Raw genomic sequence first — 15,291 nt, forward strand, 5'->3', positions numbered from 1 at the left:
TCTCTAGCGTTTTTTCTTTCTTTCTGAGTTTATTCGATTTCCTCTATACAGGCATAGTATTGAGCTAATTTGGTCGATAGCACAAACTATCAGAGTAATCACGGTAGACGCCTCCTGAAAACATATTGGCACTACCTCGACATTGATTTGTTTCCTTGTTAATGGTTCCGTAATGAGATATGAATCTCTACGGTTCACATTCATTACGGTGGCCTAATATGACCGAGTTTTCTTCAACGCTTCTCATGTCCAAATCTGATCGCTGGGGAACTAATTCGGGCTTTTATGCGTTAATCGTAAGCAGCTCATATAATTAGGCCTCTTTATTTAAGCGTTTCCTTTCCATAAATAGCACATTCCACTTTTTAAGGATAGTCGTGATACAATTCCACATTATTAGCTTCTCTCCATATTATGGAGTGATGGGGATTTTTTTTTCATTTTAATCTTATATTTCTCTGTTAAAGTTAGTCTTTTTTTAGTCAAATTTTCTGTGTCATATTCTGCTATTTTTTTTCGGTTTCACATACAATATTTATTGCTTTTTTGCAAGAGGCATTCCCTTCATATTTAAACGTAGACAGCCAAAAATTCTTCTAAAACCAACGGTATCTTGTTGGTCCCTTGAATGCCGCTTTCTTTGTATCCATGTTTCTGCAATAAGCGACATTCCTGTTTCGCACATGAAACAGTTTTGCATAATACCCATCCGGATCCTGCGAAAACTTGGTTGCTGACTCATAACTTGATGTTTTATCATGTCTGCTAGGATCTTATGCTCATTTTCTCCTACTTCAATATTCGCCTTGGTGCACCTTAATTGTTTCGATATTATGTCTTGATTCGATTTTTGTAGGCATTCAGTACCTATGAGTTTTTCTATTTGTTCCAGATTCTTACTGCGTCGTCGGAACTGCCCGTCTATCCGCTATTCGCACGCTACGTGCCAGCTAGTATAGACCATCATGTCTAAAAAAGCAGTAAGTCATTATTTTTGTTTTTTTATACCGAAGATCTCGGTGCTTTGGTATTATTAGTATCTAAGTAGTTTTTTTTTGACTCTGTGCTTACTACGACAGCATGCGTTCATTTGTCTTCCTTGCTGCAGTGACTTTCTAAATTTGGCTGAGATCTATTCTAGGATGTGTAAGGCTATGATTCATTGATGACTCAATAGCAAGTCACTCAATGCTGATGATAAACACCTTTCAGTTTGTAAGGATGGAATATTTACATATTTTCTTTATTTTAGTTGCTTTTAGTAGGAAATTGCTTGTGTTTTTCTAAACAATAACCCTATGACTTAAGACAGGGACGGTATTAATTATTATTCAAAGATTTACAAACGTTCTTCTTATCCTTATTTCTGGCAGTGATAGATGATTGAAGAGAGTAAGGGTTAGTCATGTTTGCGAGCATTCATTTGATAATAACCAGACATTTGAATCGAGAAGGAATATATTGGCCCAAATATAAAAGACAGAATCTAACGTATAAGATAATAAGTGTTTGTCAAAACTGACAGCACTGTATTAATTTCACGAATAGCTGCGTGTGTGCGCACGCGTTGTGTTGGTGGAAGGAACAAGCTTTATGCTTTTTTTGCGAGTTTGAGAAATGAGAATAGTTTAATGTGTCAAGCGTTGTCTTCTAATACTTTTACTAAGCACATATTCAAGGTTTTGCAAAGTTTTGTTGTCAAGCATGTTTTTTCCAGCAACATGAACAATTCAGGGTCTGCATACAAAATTATGGTATTATACACTCTCTGTAATGAGAAAGTGCATATTTAAACAAGAATTTTTCTTTAATCCTCAGTGTCTCTTCTTTTTTTCTGAGGAGTGCGTGCAGGTGATTCTGCTCGCTGCTTTCGTGCCATATAAAGGGGCGGGCACGTTTTGGTGAATAGTTGCTGCCTGCTCGTTCGCGACTATGGCGCCCTCTCCGGACGTATGTGTTTAGTATCAGATTGATTTTTTTTCCTTCTTAAGATTTTGAGGACGATCTTTTCTCGCTCAATTCACTGCTAACGTACCAAAGAGAAAACATTGCAGCTTTAAACTTTGCGCAGAATTTTTGACAGTTTTTTGGATTTTTTTTTTCGACTGGGGTAACATTAGAACTACATGCACTAAAACTACTTGCGCCTACTTTACACTACTAACTATTGCTCATGCCATTCATTTTAGATCAATGTGCGCGTCACCACTATGGACGCAGAGCTGGAATTTGCCATCCAATCCAATACCACTGGCAAGCAGCTCTTCGATCAGGTAATCCGTGTATTTCACCGCCATATAATTTCTATGTGTGGTTCCGCTTACTTGTTGGGCGAACATTTTCTAGCTTCCAGAGGAATCGCTTCTTTTGTTGCAATGCTTCTTATCTTAGGTCGTCAAAACTATCGGGCTACGAGAAATATGGTACTTTGGATTGCAATACACGGATACGAAAGGTGCATATTAATCTCAGTCCAGTTTTTTTATCGCACAAATATACCTCTATCTGGTAGAATCCATTATATATGGTAATTTACATGAGCCGAATTTTTCTTCTTCGTTGTGTTTCGTAATGCCTCCCTCGCTCTTTCCGTTTGTTTTGGTTTTGAATGGCATGAATTGATGATTGCTCGCGAGATGTTTTATTAATTTCGTACAGAAATTCTCTCTTAGTCAGTGCTCGCTGATTCTGTATACCCTTTTAGCCGTCAGTGCCGATATTTCCCGTCGGAAATATATGCATAATGGTTGATTTAGAAAATGGTTTTGTTAGAATAGATTTGGAAATAATTCACTAAGCCATTAGAATTCTAAAAAATGAGAGACTTTAACTGATTAATCTATACTTTTTTGAGTACATATTATATTTTTGAGTTATTACCTACATACGATACATTATGTGAAAAGGAATTAGCCGAACGGTTCATGTTTTTCTTCTGAGATGGTTCCTATAAGTTTAAGGTAGTACTGCTGAAAAATATGAACACTTGCTCACATTCCCTCATGTCTTTTTTCTCTCTCTACTTACAGCTTTTTTAGAGCAAGAATCTGTTCCTTCTCATTTATACTGTTTGAAGGCTTCCCAACATGGCTGAAATTGAATAAGAAGGTGCTGTCGCAGGATGTGAAGAAAGATTCCACATTGATGTTTAAGTTCCGTGCAAAGTTTTATCCGGAAGACGTCGGAGAAGAGATCATTCAGGATGTAACTTTAGTGAGTTCGTATCTCTCAGATACAAACTGTTGTTGTTATTTGTTTTCTACATGCTTCACTTAATTTCTGTCTCATGATTCACCGAAAATGGCTGTAAGTTGTTGCTTTTTTGAAGGCTAGACGTGCGCTTGTCGAATTATCCATGCATTGTCCTCTATTGTATTTCGAACACGATCCGCTTATGCGCAGTAGACCGCTGGAATCGTCCCACTCCTCCATCTCCACATGTAGTACGGAGGTAATCGAAATGGGAACAATGCCAGAAACATTTGAGTGTTTGAGCAGAACCTTGATGCGTGTTGTCCTGAAATAAGCGTTCTTTTTGATGACTTGTTTCATCGTTTTTAGGAAAATTGCAGAAGATTAGCTTTTTATTCGGAATCCAGCGCCATCGTGGAGCCATTGCCATGTTTCTTCTATGTTTGTGAGAAGCTTTGACGTACCCTTGTTATCAAGTTGCTGATAGAGAAAGCTTCTCTGTGCAGGGTCGAAAACCATTTATTGGTCGCTCTTCACACGTCCTACGAAATTCCTATCGATTTCACCATATTACCTCCACCACTTTGCTCGTTGAAACTGATAAGGGAGGAAGTGCCGTGTTTTAGTGTGTGTCTTAGTGCAGATAGATCTTTCATCGCACAAGAAACTGAATAATTAAAGGACTTTTCTAGTGCGGTAGCACCCGTCCATTTTAAGATTTCACATAATGGTTTGGTGATATGTGATGAGTAATTTATGAGGAATTCGTTTCTGTCCGACAACAAGGCGAATGAATGTAGGCGTCCTCAGACGTTTGTTTATATTGTTTGAGTCATACATTATGACATAGGCAGGGATGTTATGACATGGCTATCGACACCGAACGCATTCATTCTTGAATTCGATTGAGGGCATTAAAACGTGGGAGAGTTGAGAGGAATTGTTTCATGGATTGGTTTCTGTGTAGCAATGAGCTTGGGGTGCGAAGACAACATGTTTGAACTGAAGCTGTGCCTTAAAAACTCGGATCCTGGGTCAAGTGAAACGAGAAGGATTAAACAAATGATCGAACCATGGCAATACTCGCAGTCAGCGGGCGCAGAAACATCAATGCTTGAGGATTTGTGACTATTTTTCTTTTGTCTGTCTGTAATGTTTGATTACTGGTTGAAGACCGAGTGAAAAAGTAGGTTCTTGATCTACTCAATCCGAAATTTCATATTTGATGATAGGGATACTACTGCAGGACATTTTTTGGGGGCTATGCGTAAGAAGATCAACAAATCTAGAGGAAATAAAAGCTGGAACAATGTTTAACTGCACTTGCGCCGACGCTCCGATTTTATCTTGGCGCTAGCTACGATTCTTATTCTGAAGGGGATTTACCATAAGTTTTCGTAGCAAAGAAACTTGTCTGGTTGTTGTCCTTATATTGTTCTGATTGCCATCAGTAGCAATGAAGAAACACCTGATCTCTATCAAGAGGTATTTTGCTAGGTTTTTGTTGTGGATCAATTTCATTTCCAATATATATATATATATATATGTATATATATATATATATATATATATATATTGCACCTCGGCTTCTCGTAGTTCCACAAATTCGGCAAATCGTTGAGTGTTGATTCCTTTCTCGATCCCTTTTTCACCCCATTTCTTAAGATATTGAATGTTTATTCGTGCGTTCAAAACTGTAAGAACTATAGATTGTTCCGAGGTTTTACTTCGTCGTCGGAGATGATTTTGCGGCGGTGACTGTCAGCGTACTGCTTTCAAAGTAGGAATGTGCACATAAGCTCTTCTGCCGCATGTGCATCTTTTTCCCTAGTATCGACTACTGTTATCACTTTGCTATTCTTCCGTCTGAGGAGATCGCTCGCTTCTTGTGACATGAGAATCACCTTTGTGTGGCTTAGCAAAGTTATTTCTCTTCAACGTCACAAGCACGTGTTATATTGTTGTGTCTTCTAAGCTGCATCGGTACACAAGTGTATTCACTTGAGAAATAAAATATTGTTTTTCATTTATCTTTTTAAAGATTTGATTTTCACTACCGATCGCATCAGCGCATTGAAGTTGTGCTGTGTACTGTGTAACTGCCATTTCCCCATCTGACATTTTGGGTAAACGAACTAATGAGATTTGAAATTTCTCCAACTATCAGCTCTCTATTATAGTGCTCATATTGGTTTGTGAGACTTCTACTATAGTTTTTAAGGTGATTAGTTAGTTATCGTGAAGAATAACTGATGTGGGAACGGCTTTCCTTATTTTTCATACTAATAAGCGGTTTTTGATCCTCCTTTCTGACATGTAGTCTGTCGTTTTGGTTTTGTAGTACGTACGAGAACTAGTTTGCCATATTAAAGACTTCTTTCTGGCCTTTTACTTGTCGTCCAGGTACTTAAACATTGTATGCCAACTGTAATCAAGAATCAGTAACAATTTTGTCTTCTCATCTTTCCCTACAAGTAATTCCAATATTTCAATCCAAGTCAAAGGTTCGTTTACGTAATTCAGTGGAATACCTGAACATTCCACCTCCAGTGAGCGTAATGATGATAGTAACTGAATGTGGTTTTTTCAGCGTCTTTTCTACCTTCAAGTGAAAGATGCAATACTTTCTGATGAAGTGTATTGCTCACCAGAAACTTCTGTGCTTTTGGCATCGTTTGCTATGCAAGCAAAATACGGTGACTATCAACCGGAAACGCACAAGCCTGGTTGCCTCACCGCTGATAGGTTAGTAATGATAGATGTCTGTGGAATGCGACTTGTAACGAAGCACTAATCATGCCAGGCTGCTTCCGCAACGAGTAGCAGGCCAGTTCAAGATGAGTTCCGACGATTGGGAGAAGAGAATTATGACATGGTGGGCGGACCACAGGGGAACTAGCCGCGAACAGGCTATGCTTGAATACCTGAAACTTGCTCAAGATCTTGAGATGTACGGTGTTAACGTAAGTGTAGTTTAGAACATATTTTTAAATGAAAATGTATGCCACTATTTTAGATATAATCCTTTTGTTTTTCAGTATTTCGAAATTCGCAACAAGAAAGGAACAGATCTGTATTTGGGTGTAGATGCACTGGGCCTCAATATTTACGAGAAGTCGGATAAGCTGTCACCGAAGGTAGTTTTATTTCGATTTTTGAGGACCTGCCTGTTTTCGTTCAATAAAGATCCTCTTTAGAGAGAATCAACGTAGTAGCTTACTTTATAAGTCAACTCGATGAATTTTGTTCCGCTAAACTTGCTCGTCATGGGCGTTGCATATAAGCAGCTGTTTATCACCTAGATGTTAGAACGGTTCACTCACTTGATCACTTGTCTAGAATTTGATTTATGTTCAAATACGTTGCTAACATTTTTGAAGGCGCTCGAAATTTCCGAGATATCTGCAAATGATCCTTCGGGAGTACTTAGTTGTTTTGGGATAAAGAAACAGTAGAATTCAGTCAAATTGTATCAGAGTATTAACGCTCGGAAATTATTTGAATCCACTTTTTTTCTGTCTTGCCTTTCTCGTCCTTTATTTCTAATTATTAAAGGTAGGATTTCCGTGGTCTGAGATTCGCAACATTTCATTCAACGATAAGAAGTTTGTGATCAAACCAATCGACAAAAAGGCAAATGTGAGTCCATTTTTCATTGTTCATTCAATCATCAGATACTATAAATACGCGAAATCTAGATTTTTTTAGGATTTTGTTTTCTATGCACCTCGACTTCGCATTAACAAGCGCATTCTTGCACTTTGCATGGGTAATCACGAGCTGTACATGCGCCGTCGCAAGCCAGACACCATCGAGGTCTGTTCTTCTCACCTTCTCTCTCATTTCTGGAGGTTTTTTTTTGTCATTTTCGGTAACATTGGGGAAGTATTCAAGTGTTAATTCTGTTGCAAAACTTGCTCTTTTGGATGGGTGTGTTAGGATAAGAACTTTTTAGTCGTTCTGAAATTAAGCTTTTTTATGCCACCGAAACGATAGTTTTTTCTTTCCATTGTCTGCAGTGGAGATAATATTGAACCATGCAACTTTTTCGAGGTTCTGAATCCTGTTAACTCTTACTTTTAGGTGCAACAAATGAAGCAACAAGCCCGTGAGGAAAGAGCTCTTAAGCAGGCCGAGCAAGAAAGACTTAACAAGGTGATTCTTACTAACTGAGAGGCTTCGGTTCTTAGAGTTAAAATAATGAAGCGCATCATCCTAAGTCATAGTCAGTGACTCAGCACTTGACTTTCAGATGGTCCCAGCTCCAAACTGCACGCCTACGTTGCAAATTCTATCTCTTATTACGTAGTTTTTTCTCCCTATGAACAGAAACCATTATAAGGATGTGAAAGTTGAGATGAACTAAGCAGTTCTATTTCTGCTCCTCTATGACATGAGAAAAGTTCTAAATTGCAGACAAATCTCAGGAGAGATCGAAGTATATTGCATGTACTTTTGATTATTTTCGATTTAGTTTCCTTGTTCTATTTATGATTAATAGGACCGTTTTTGAGATGTTACATCTTCTCTCTATAATTAGTTTTTTTTTTTTTTCGCGGACCAGTATGTCTGGAGGATGTGACATAGTTAATAGGTTCTCGCTTGGTGTGCTTTTATGGCGTCTGGCTTGCTCTCGATTCATTTGTAGAATTGGTCGATAAGGTACCTTAGTCGAATCTGCTGTTATTTTCATATAATCAAGTTCGATGATAAAGCGCTAAGTGACTATTGAGAATTAGTAAAAAAGCAAACCATGAAAGAGATCGGTCGGAGATTAGTTCACTTGAACAAATTCTCTTCTAGGAAATGTCCGCTCGTGAACAAGCGGAGGCTCGTCAGCGTGAAGCTGAAGATCGCATGCGACGTATGGCAGAAGATATGGAACGTGCTAAGAGAGAATTGCTCGAGGCTCAAAACACCATTCATAATCTTGAAATGCAGCTAAGGCAGTTGCAATTGGTGCGTGTTTTTTTTTTCAAATCCTCACTGATTTGTTTGTATTCTCGTAGTTTCCAATCCGGTGCTTCACATAAATTTTCCCGCTCCAGGCGAAAGAGGCTCTTGAAAACAAGGAAGTCGAACTGCGTGAACTTACTGCTCAGCTGCAATCTGAAAAGATGATGAGTGATGAGGAAAGGCGAAGACTTCGTGATGAAGTTGCTCAGCGTGAGACCGAGGTATTTCTTAGTTTACGATCATTTGCGAATTGATATCTCTGCGGAGAATTTTTTCAGGTGCAAGAAATGCGCAATGAAGTTCAGCGCCAGACCGAGGTTACTCACCGTTTGCAAGACGAAGTTGAAGCTGCTCGCCGTGAGGCTGTCATGCAGCATAGCTCCATTATCAATCATACTACTCATGTGCGATTTACGTTCTAAACAAGGTTTCATTAGGTAGAAATGATTTTTAATTTTAGATCCATCACACGATGCTCACACGCGAGGATAATCACACCGACGAAGATGAGAATTGTACGACTGGTGAGATTTTTCGGCTTCGTGTTGGGCAAATTGTATAAACTGTATTTTAAACTTTTGAAGACCTCACCAATGAAGCTGACCAACATGTGCCTCAGCGAGAGCTAGATCGTATCACGGCTACCGAACAGAATCAGAGCATAAAAACCAAGCTCGAGGTAATAAAAACTTCACTGGTATTTTTGTCTAAAAAAAGGATTCCTCTAGTGAGAGGTTGAAGCTCCTGGTATTTCGATGTTTCATATTTGATTTCCTTTCCTTGAAATGAGTTTTCAGATTCTCTTCATTTTTCATCGCTAAACGATTCACACTTCATTTCACATTTATTTCCAAGAACGATCTTTTGCGTCGAAAATAGTAGCCCGCACGAAACCACCGTGAACACACTGAACGAGTGTTTTCGGTACATCAATTTGCAAAGCAAAAAAAGCGCGAATTGATGAATGGTGAACTCTCAGTGTAGATTGACACAACGCTGCAAGATCATCATACGGTGGAAGGCTCTTCCACATTTTCGCGAGCCTGGCCTTCTTTGATCGACCTTTGAGATGATTACGGAGTAACAGCCTTTTCGCCACAGCTCCGTAGTTGATGTTACCTTAATTTTTGGAAAATGATTTCTTAGTTATTCTAACTTATTCAAGATGCTTACCCGCGAACTTGAAGTGGTGAAGGATGAGCGTGCTGTCACCGACTACGACGTATTGCACATGGAGAACAAACGAGCCGGTCGTGACAAGTACAAGACGCTGCGTCAGATCCGTGGCGGAAATACGAAACGTCGAATCGATCAGTATGAGAACATGTAATCGATAGTATCGATACGTGCATGTGCATATTGATGTACGGCCTTTTATTTAAGACTTCATTCGAGTTGTATGAGCCATTTATCAGCTTCCTAGAGACTTTCGTTTCTTTCATCTGCGCAATAACAGCCATCTACACAACTCCCAGTCGACTTACATTGTAAAGCAATACGCACAGATCAATTAGATATCGATTGGTTGTTCTCAATAAGTTTGTCGTTATGCAGAACCGTACTCTTGCACGGGGATTACAGTAAGTGTGACGGACGACAAACGGAGTAAATGTTGCCATGTGTTCGTTGGAATTAGTTCATAGTTGTGTTGAATGGTCTGATGAGGTGCCTTCTTCTAATTTATCGCCTATTGCTCCTTCCCGTCAGCCTCAATTTTTCTTAGCACACACGACATTCATATCATGATTGTTTCTACTTGGTTTCCACGTTGTTTCTTTTCTTCTTTTTCGTTTTCATTTTTTTTTATTTGTATTCGTCGTAGCTCAACCCGGCGTCGTCTATCCACCTTAACATATTGCGGATTTAGTATTCACCGATCATTTGCACGCTACGACGTTGTTGCTAGAGTGATATATCCGCCCCCTGTGAATCTGCGATTGTTTTGTATGCATATCGTTGAAGAGCTACTCGTCATTTGTAATATAAAGATGTGTATTGAAGGGAGAGTATGGGTCTATTCCGTTCATATGCGGTAATACTTAGGGTATGCGTTGATGGAAGGGATCTGTGGAAGCACATTGGAGTGGTTCATTTAGTTGGAAGCACGCTGACATAGTGACCTCATGTAACCTCTCTCGGAGTATATGAACCATAGAGAATAGTTAGGTTCAACTGTGAGCCATTATTAATATTTCCTGCCGATGGATGTAGTTCTTTTCAAATCCTTATCCGCGCAATTTCACTTCCAGTTAGGTGTCTTGCATAAGGAAAGCTTAGAGTTGCGCAGCCGCAGACGAGGCTGGAAGGTGTATTCAAACCTGTTTGAACTAGCTGCATTCGCATTGTAATAGAGATGTATCAGAGTCTATAAGAAGTAAATGTGATCAGGAATCAGATTAAAAAAAAAACTTTTTGTTAGGTGTACTTGTATATGTGGTGTGTATTTCGTGCACATGCGTATCCTCACACAACAATTTTTAATACTGATGGCCCATCTATATATGTGTGCCCCACTCGAACCATTGAAAGTAATAAGCTAAAGAAACAACCTGTGAGGTAGCAGGACGGCATATCTTCATCCTAAAATGAGGCGGTTACGAAGGGCTAGATCGGATGAGGAGCGGAGCTAACTAATTGATTTCCACTGGATAAGGGAGTCGTGTTGCTAGTGATTAGCACGAGAGCATTTCTAGCGATTTCGCTCAGAAGAGAGAAATCCCCTTCTTAACTTCTAGAACAATCAGTCAGATCTTGCCTGATCTTTTTTTTTTTTGAATTTATCGTGGTGATCGCTTGCACTTAGTATAATTTATGCGGTTGATTTATACTGATTGGGAGGTGTTATTATCAGCACGATCCTATATCTGGCGATTTTGATCTACGGATTCACTCTGTAGGAAATCAATCACTTAGCTGTGTTCCCTAGCCCATCTAGGCCCATTTCTGGATGACGGTCCTCGGTCCTGTCGTCTCTCGTGCAAGTTCTTAATGTCAACGATTTGAATCGACCTTATAGACAGGTTTTCAATCCCAATAGTCATTGCATAAGAAAATGTGTGTATGCGAAACGCTTATTCATGTAAAGTGGTTTTCATGTAGAAGGATCAGTCAAGTTTTTTCCGAATACTTCCTTGTGATGAGTTGTGTTAAAGGCAGCATACCACGAATCTGAGGTGGTGCGGATTTCAGGTGGGGTATTCGTATACGGCATAGTAGATTATGGAGAGGGGGTGATTCCGTCCATTTTTCCTTAATTGCCGTAAAAACGGCGCAGAAGATGCGCGCGTGCACAAGGCTGGCGCGCTCCAATCGAACTCCTTATGGAAAACAGTGCGCCGGAACGCTCGAAGCCGTATCCGAATACTCCACCGGAAGTCCGTACCACTCCAGATTCGTGGGGTGAAGCCTTTAAGTAACATTTATGGAACCAGTGCCACTAATAGCGACTGTTGTTGTACTTGGCATAAGTGTGGGTACGCTTTTGGAAGGTAGGGACGAAATTATTAGGACTGAAAATTGAATGATGAATTGTGCAGAAATATTATCATTGTAACATGTTATAGAATATGTAATCTATGTGCGAAAAGAATGCTTGTCAGTAAAAAACGTAAGATTTTCTTATGAACTTACTGATGTCTGTGATGAACGATTGAATCGATTGGATTGATTGAAGCGAATGTCTTGAAAAGTATTTTGATAATTTCCATCTTTTTCTAAATTTGTTTCCTGATCTGTTAGTTTTGCGTTATTCTGCACTAGTATCCGGATAACTGGAATGTACTTTTAGGTGTACAATGCAGTCGCTTTCTCGACGCGCATTGCACACGACTGCTGCTGTTGCTCGAGGTCGAACAACCTTTTTCAACATTCACAAAACAGTAACTGATCCAGCCAAACAGGATCCTGATTACTTTGAGAAGGCCGCAAGAGAATTGCCTCTAGGTGAGTTACTGCATGCGTGCATCCAGCGAATTACAATGGTATAACTGGGATAGCTTCTTTCTAGACGAAAACTATATTGACGCTTTGGGAAAGCTTTACTATGAAAAGATCGGCTCAGAACGAGATCTGGGACTAAAGGCCGCGGATAACTTGGTACGGTTTGAGGTGTCATTTCTCGAAGTTTCGTTCTGAAATGAAATTCACTATTCTTGTATCAGGTGGCGGATCGCGTTAAATTTGGATTGCCTGACTTAGATCTCTCAGCTCCTCGTTATCCATACAAAGGCATTGATGTGCTAAAGGATGCCCCGGAAAGTGTTAAGAAAATCTTTAGGTCGGTCTTTACTGACGTCTTCTCAGGAAAATTTAGGAAAATAATAGATTTTTTTGTAGGAGTAGGATATTATCATGTATTTCAGCATAGGATTCGGTACACGGAGAGATATTACTAGCGAGTGGAAGTCTGAGTTGATTGGTAAAGTAAATCAGCATACATTGGACAACAGCAGTCTTGAGATGAAAAGTATGTTGAAGCGTGTTTCTGGATGGGTTCTTTTTCTCCTTGATGATTCTTTTCTTCTATTCTATGATTGCTTTTCTGGAAGGTTCAATCTAATTAGTTGTTGGATGTTCTTACGCTTACGCCTTACACCATGTCCTGTTCATTTGTTGGAAGTTGTTTTCTCTTTAAATGGCGCCTACTAGTAGTTCATTGCTTTCATTTTCCTAGTAGCTACATATAAGTTTTCTCTCTGAAATTTTAGTCGCGTGGATGACTGCTCTGATCCGCCATTGGTCCCTTCTAGTCGATGAGATCTCTAAGCAAACTACAAAGGTTAGAATTTACCGGGAAAAATGTATGTAATGCCGAAGAAAAAAAAAGTTGTTCTCAGAAGCCTACTTGGTTGACTCATAGAATATGGTTAGTAATCAACGCCAGAAGGAAATTTCTTCGCTTATTGAGGTGAGCAAATTTGACCTCCGTGACGGTTTACTCCTATCTCACCTTTTTTATGTTGTTTCTTTCTGTTGTTCGACAACTAACCGAACGATTCGATTTCCTTTCAGAGAGAGGGATACGGAAGCATTTGATAGGGTTTTAAAGGAACTGAAGATTGCATACCACGTTCAAAAACAACCTGAGCACGTTAAAACTCGAAAGGTGATCGAAAAATTCTTTAATATCTCATCATGTGATAGAATCATAATGGGATCATCGAACTTCAGGCGTGGGCTGAGGCTCAACTTCGCGCTCGTGTTGAGCAAGAGAAGGAGAGGCGTCTCGAAGAACTACATCAACGGTACATCAAAGAGCTGAAAGAGAAATCAAAAGAAATGGAAAAACGAAAGCAGGAACTCAAAAAAGAGTTACAGGAGGTAAGTATCAAATTAGAGTCTTTGAGAGGGTCTTTTAACAAATCCCTTTTGAAATTTCAAGTCGATAATCATTCCGACATTTCAGCGATATTTTTCGATAATGACTTTTGAAGTGCCGTAGTTATAATTGTGTTGATAATCGCCGTCTCAAAGCAGTCATCGACGATGTGTAATATCTAGGTTAAGGAGGTTTAAGAGGTTTTTCTCATGCGACACGACATACTAACCAAGAGGCAGAAAATGTCTAGTGGTGTGAATACTTGAGAAACGAAAGAGCACTTAGACCGAGAATTTCGCGGAAAAAGACTGTGTTTAAGTGATTTTCCATTAGTTATTTCTGGGTATTAATTCTAGCCGCAACAGAAAACGGGATGTCAAGCTTTGTACGGCAGTGAGATAAGAAGAAAAACTGTCTGGTGTTAATCAATCCGCTTGGGATGCGCATCCGCCTTCACTTCAACTCAGACTTATGAATGCGCGTGCAGCCTTACAATGAATGACTTGCAGGGGTTGGTCGATGTATCAAGTCAGTGTTTTTATCCTCCCAAACAAGTCTGCAACAACAAGTCTGGATTTGTCCCCCGTTGGAATAATAGCCTTGGTTGGGCTTGGGGCGGAAACGAACCTCGATCGATCGTCCTGCAGCCACAGCGAAACTTCTGACTGACTGCGCTACACCGCCTAACTAATTCACGATATTATTATACTATAATAATACCGTGAATTAGTAATTACAATAATGATAATTATATGTTATCACTATTAACCGGTGGTTACTTTAACCCAATCGCATTATTTTGTTGTATTTTTTATTGACGGTTAAAACCCTAAGAACTACCTTATTTTACTTAAGCCATTGAAAACAAAATTTTTGAGAATAAGAATGGAATGAGTAATGAGTTCGAGATATGATCAACACAAGTTTTTAATTGTGCGAGTAATCTTCTATCATCTGGAATTTTCATTTCACCCTTTCCTTGCTTAAGGTAGAACAACGACTTCACGGATTACTGGTGCTTGAAGGTAAAGCCACAGACGTTGTTGGAAAATACCATCCATCACTAGTTGGGAACCTATCGGAAACTGTGATGCACTCCGCACTTTTCTACCACCCAAAGCCGGACATGGTCAAGCAGTAACTATCCATATATGTAGTACATCAAGATGACTTGTTGTTCATAATAATGTCTATCGCATGGCTGTTGAATATCGCTTCCGTGTCGTGGGAAGACTAGAAATCTCAGAAAACTCGAGAAAATTTGATTTTAAGAATTTTTGACATGTTTCTATCCTGGAAGTTACCTTACTACTGCTAGGTTTCATAGGATTATGATTAAGTTTAGTTTCATTTTGTGAAAAATTTATATTTCATCTTGTATAGGAGACCATGTTCTTTGTTGAGACCACATATTTTTGTTGATTTTCTTCGCTTGTATCGAATAAACAGAATATTCATATCCAGATGAAAACCAACAGTAAGGATCCTGTATGTTATGCGGAGTATGTGCACATTGAGTTCTGTTGTGTCTGTCTTTTCCCTCTTTTTTTTGATTATTTTATGGGGACAATTGAGTGCGATAATTTCAGATCCACTATGGATCGAATCAATTTTCGCTTACATGTTGTTAGATTGTAAGTCAGTGAGGCCTCACGATGTTGATTGATGTTGGTGAGAAATAGACGACTTTGATGATATCATAAAGGCGGAAGTGCTGAGGTCTGGTTCGGCCTCTGGGTATCCGGTGGTGCTTGGATCTAGCTAAGGAATATGCACACAGCTTTCCTGGGCTATATAATTATACGCTACGCTGTTTTGAGCTGTAT

At 39.3% G+C, this 15,291-nt stretch overlaps 2 protein-coding genes across 4 annotated transcripts; both read left to right on the forward strand.

Annotated features, from left to right (window-relative positions):
* Positions 1 to 965: 965 nt before the first annotated feature.
* On the forward strand, positions 966 to 9,478 carry RB195_005642 (uncharacterized protein; the record flags this gene model as incomplete). 2 transcript variants are annotated; one of them, XM_064178270.1, is made up of 16 exons in its annotated part: positions 966 to 980; positions 2,190 to 2,273; positions 2,392 to 2,455; positions 3,077 to 3,213; positions 5,783 to 5,937; positions 5,996 to 6,155; positions 6,231 to 6,329; positions 6,748 to 6,831; positions 6,901 to 7,008; positions 7,276 to 7,347; positions 7,996 to 8,151; positions 8,241 to 8,369; positions 8,427 to 8,552; positions 8,609 to 8,672; positions 8,733 to 8,827; positions 9,314 to 9,478. In XM_064178270.1, the coding sequence occupies 16 exons, from the start codon at positions 966 to 968 to the stop codon at positions 9,476 to 9,478; spliced, it is 1,713 nt and encodes a 570-aa protein (XP_064035337.1). The 2 variants fall into 2 exon arrangements, with proteins under 2 accessions (XP_064035337.1, XP_064035338.1); XM_064178269.1 differs by lacking the exon at positions 966 to 980 and adding an exon at positions 1,933 to 1,950.
* A 616-nt stretch (positions 9,479 to 10,094) lies between these two features.
* Positions 10,095 to 14,606, forward strand: RB195_005643 (uncharacterized protein; the record flags this gene model as incomplete). 2 transcript variants are annotated; one of them, XM_064178271.1, is made up of 10 exons in its annotated part: positions 10,095 to 10,180; positions 11,936 to 12,090; positions 12,155 to 12,243; positions 12,309 to 12,424; positions 12,510 to 12,613; positions 12,855 to 12,925; positions 12,984 to 13,054; positions 13,159 to 13,252; positions 13,318 to 13,467; positions 14,454 to 14,606. In XM_064178271.1, the coding sequence occupies 10 exons, from the start codon at positions 10,095 to 10,097 to the stop codon at positions 14,604 to 14,606; spliced, it is 1,089 nt and encodes a 362-aa protein (XP_064035339.1). The 2 variants fall into 2 exon arrangements, with proteins under 2 accessions (XP_064035339.1, XP_064035340.1); XM_064178272.1 differs by lacking the exon at positions 10,095 to 10,180 and having other exon boundaries at positions 11,943 to 12,090.
* Between the last annotated feature and the right edge of the window lie 685 nt (positions 14,607 to 15,291).

Source organism: Necator americanus, chromosome I (assembly GCF_031761385.1).
Source record: "Necator americanus strain Aroian chromosome I, whole genome shotgun sequence".
NCBI classification, from domain to species: domain Eukaryota; kingdom Metazoa; phylum Nematoda; class Chromadorea; order Rhabditida; family Ancylostomatidae; genus Necator; species Necator americanus.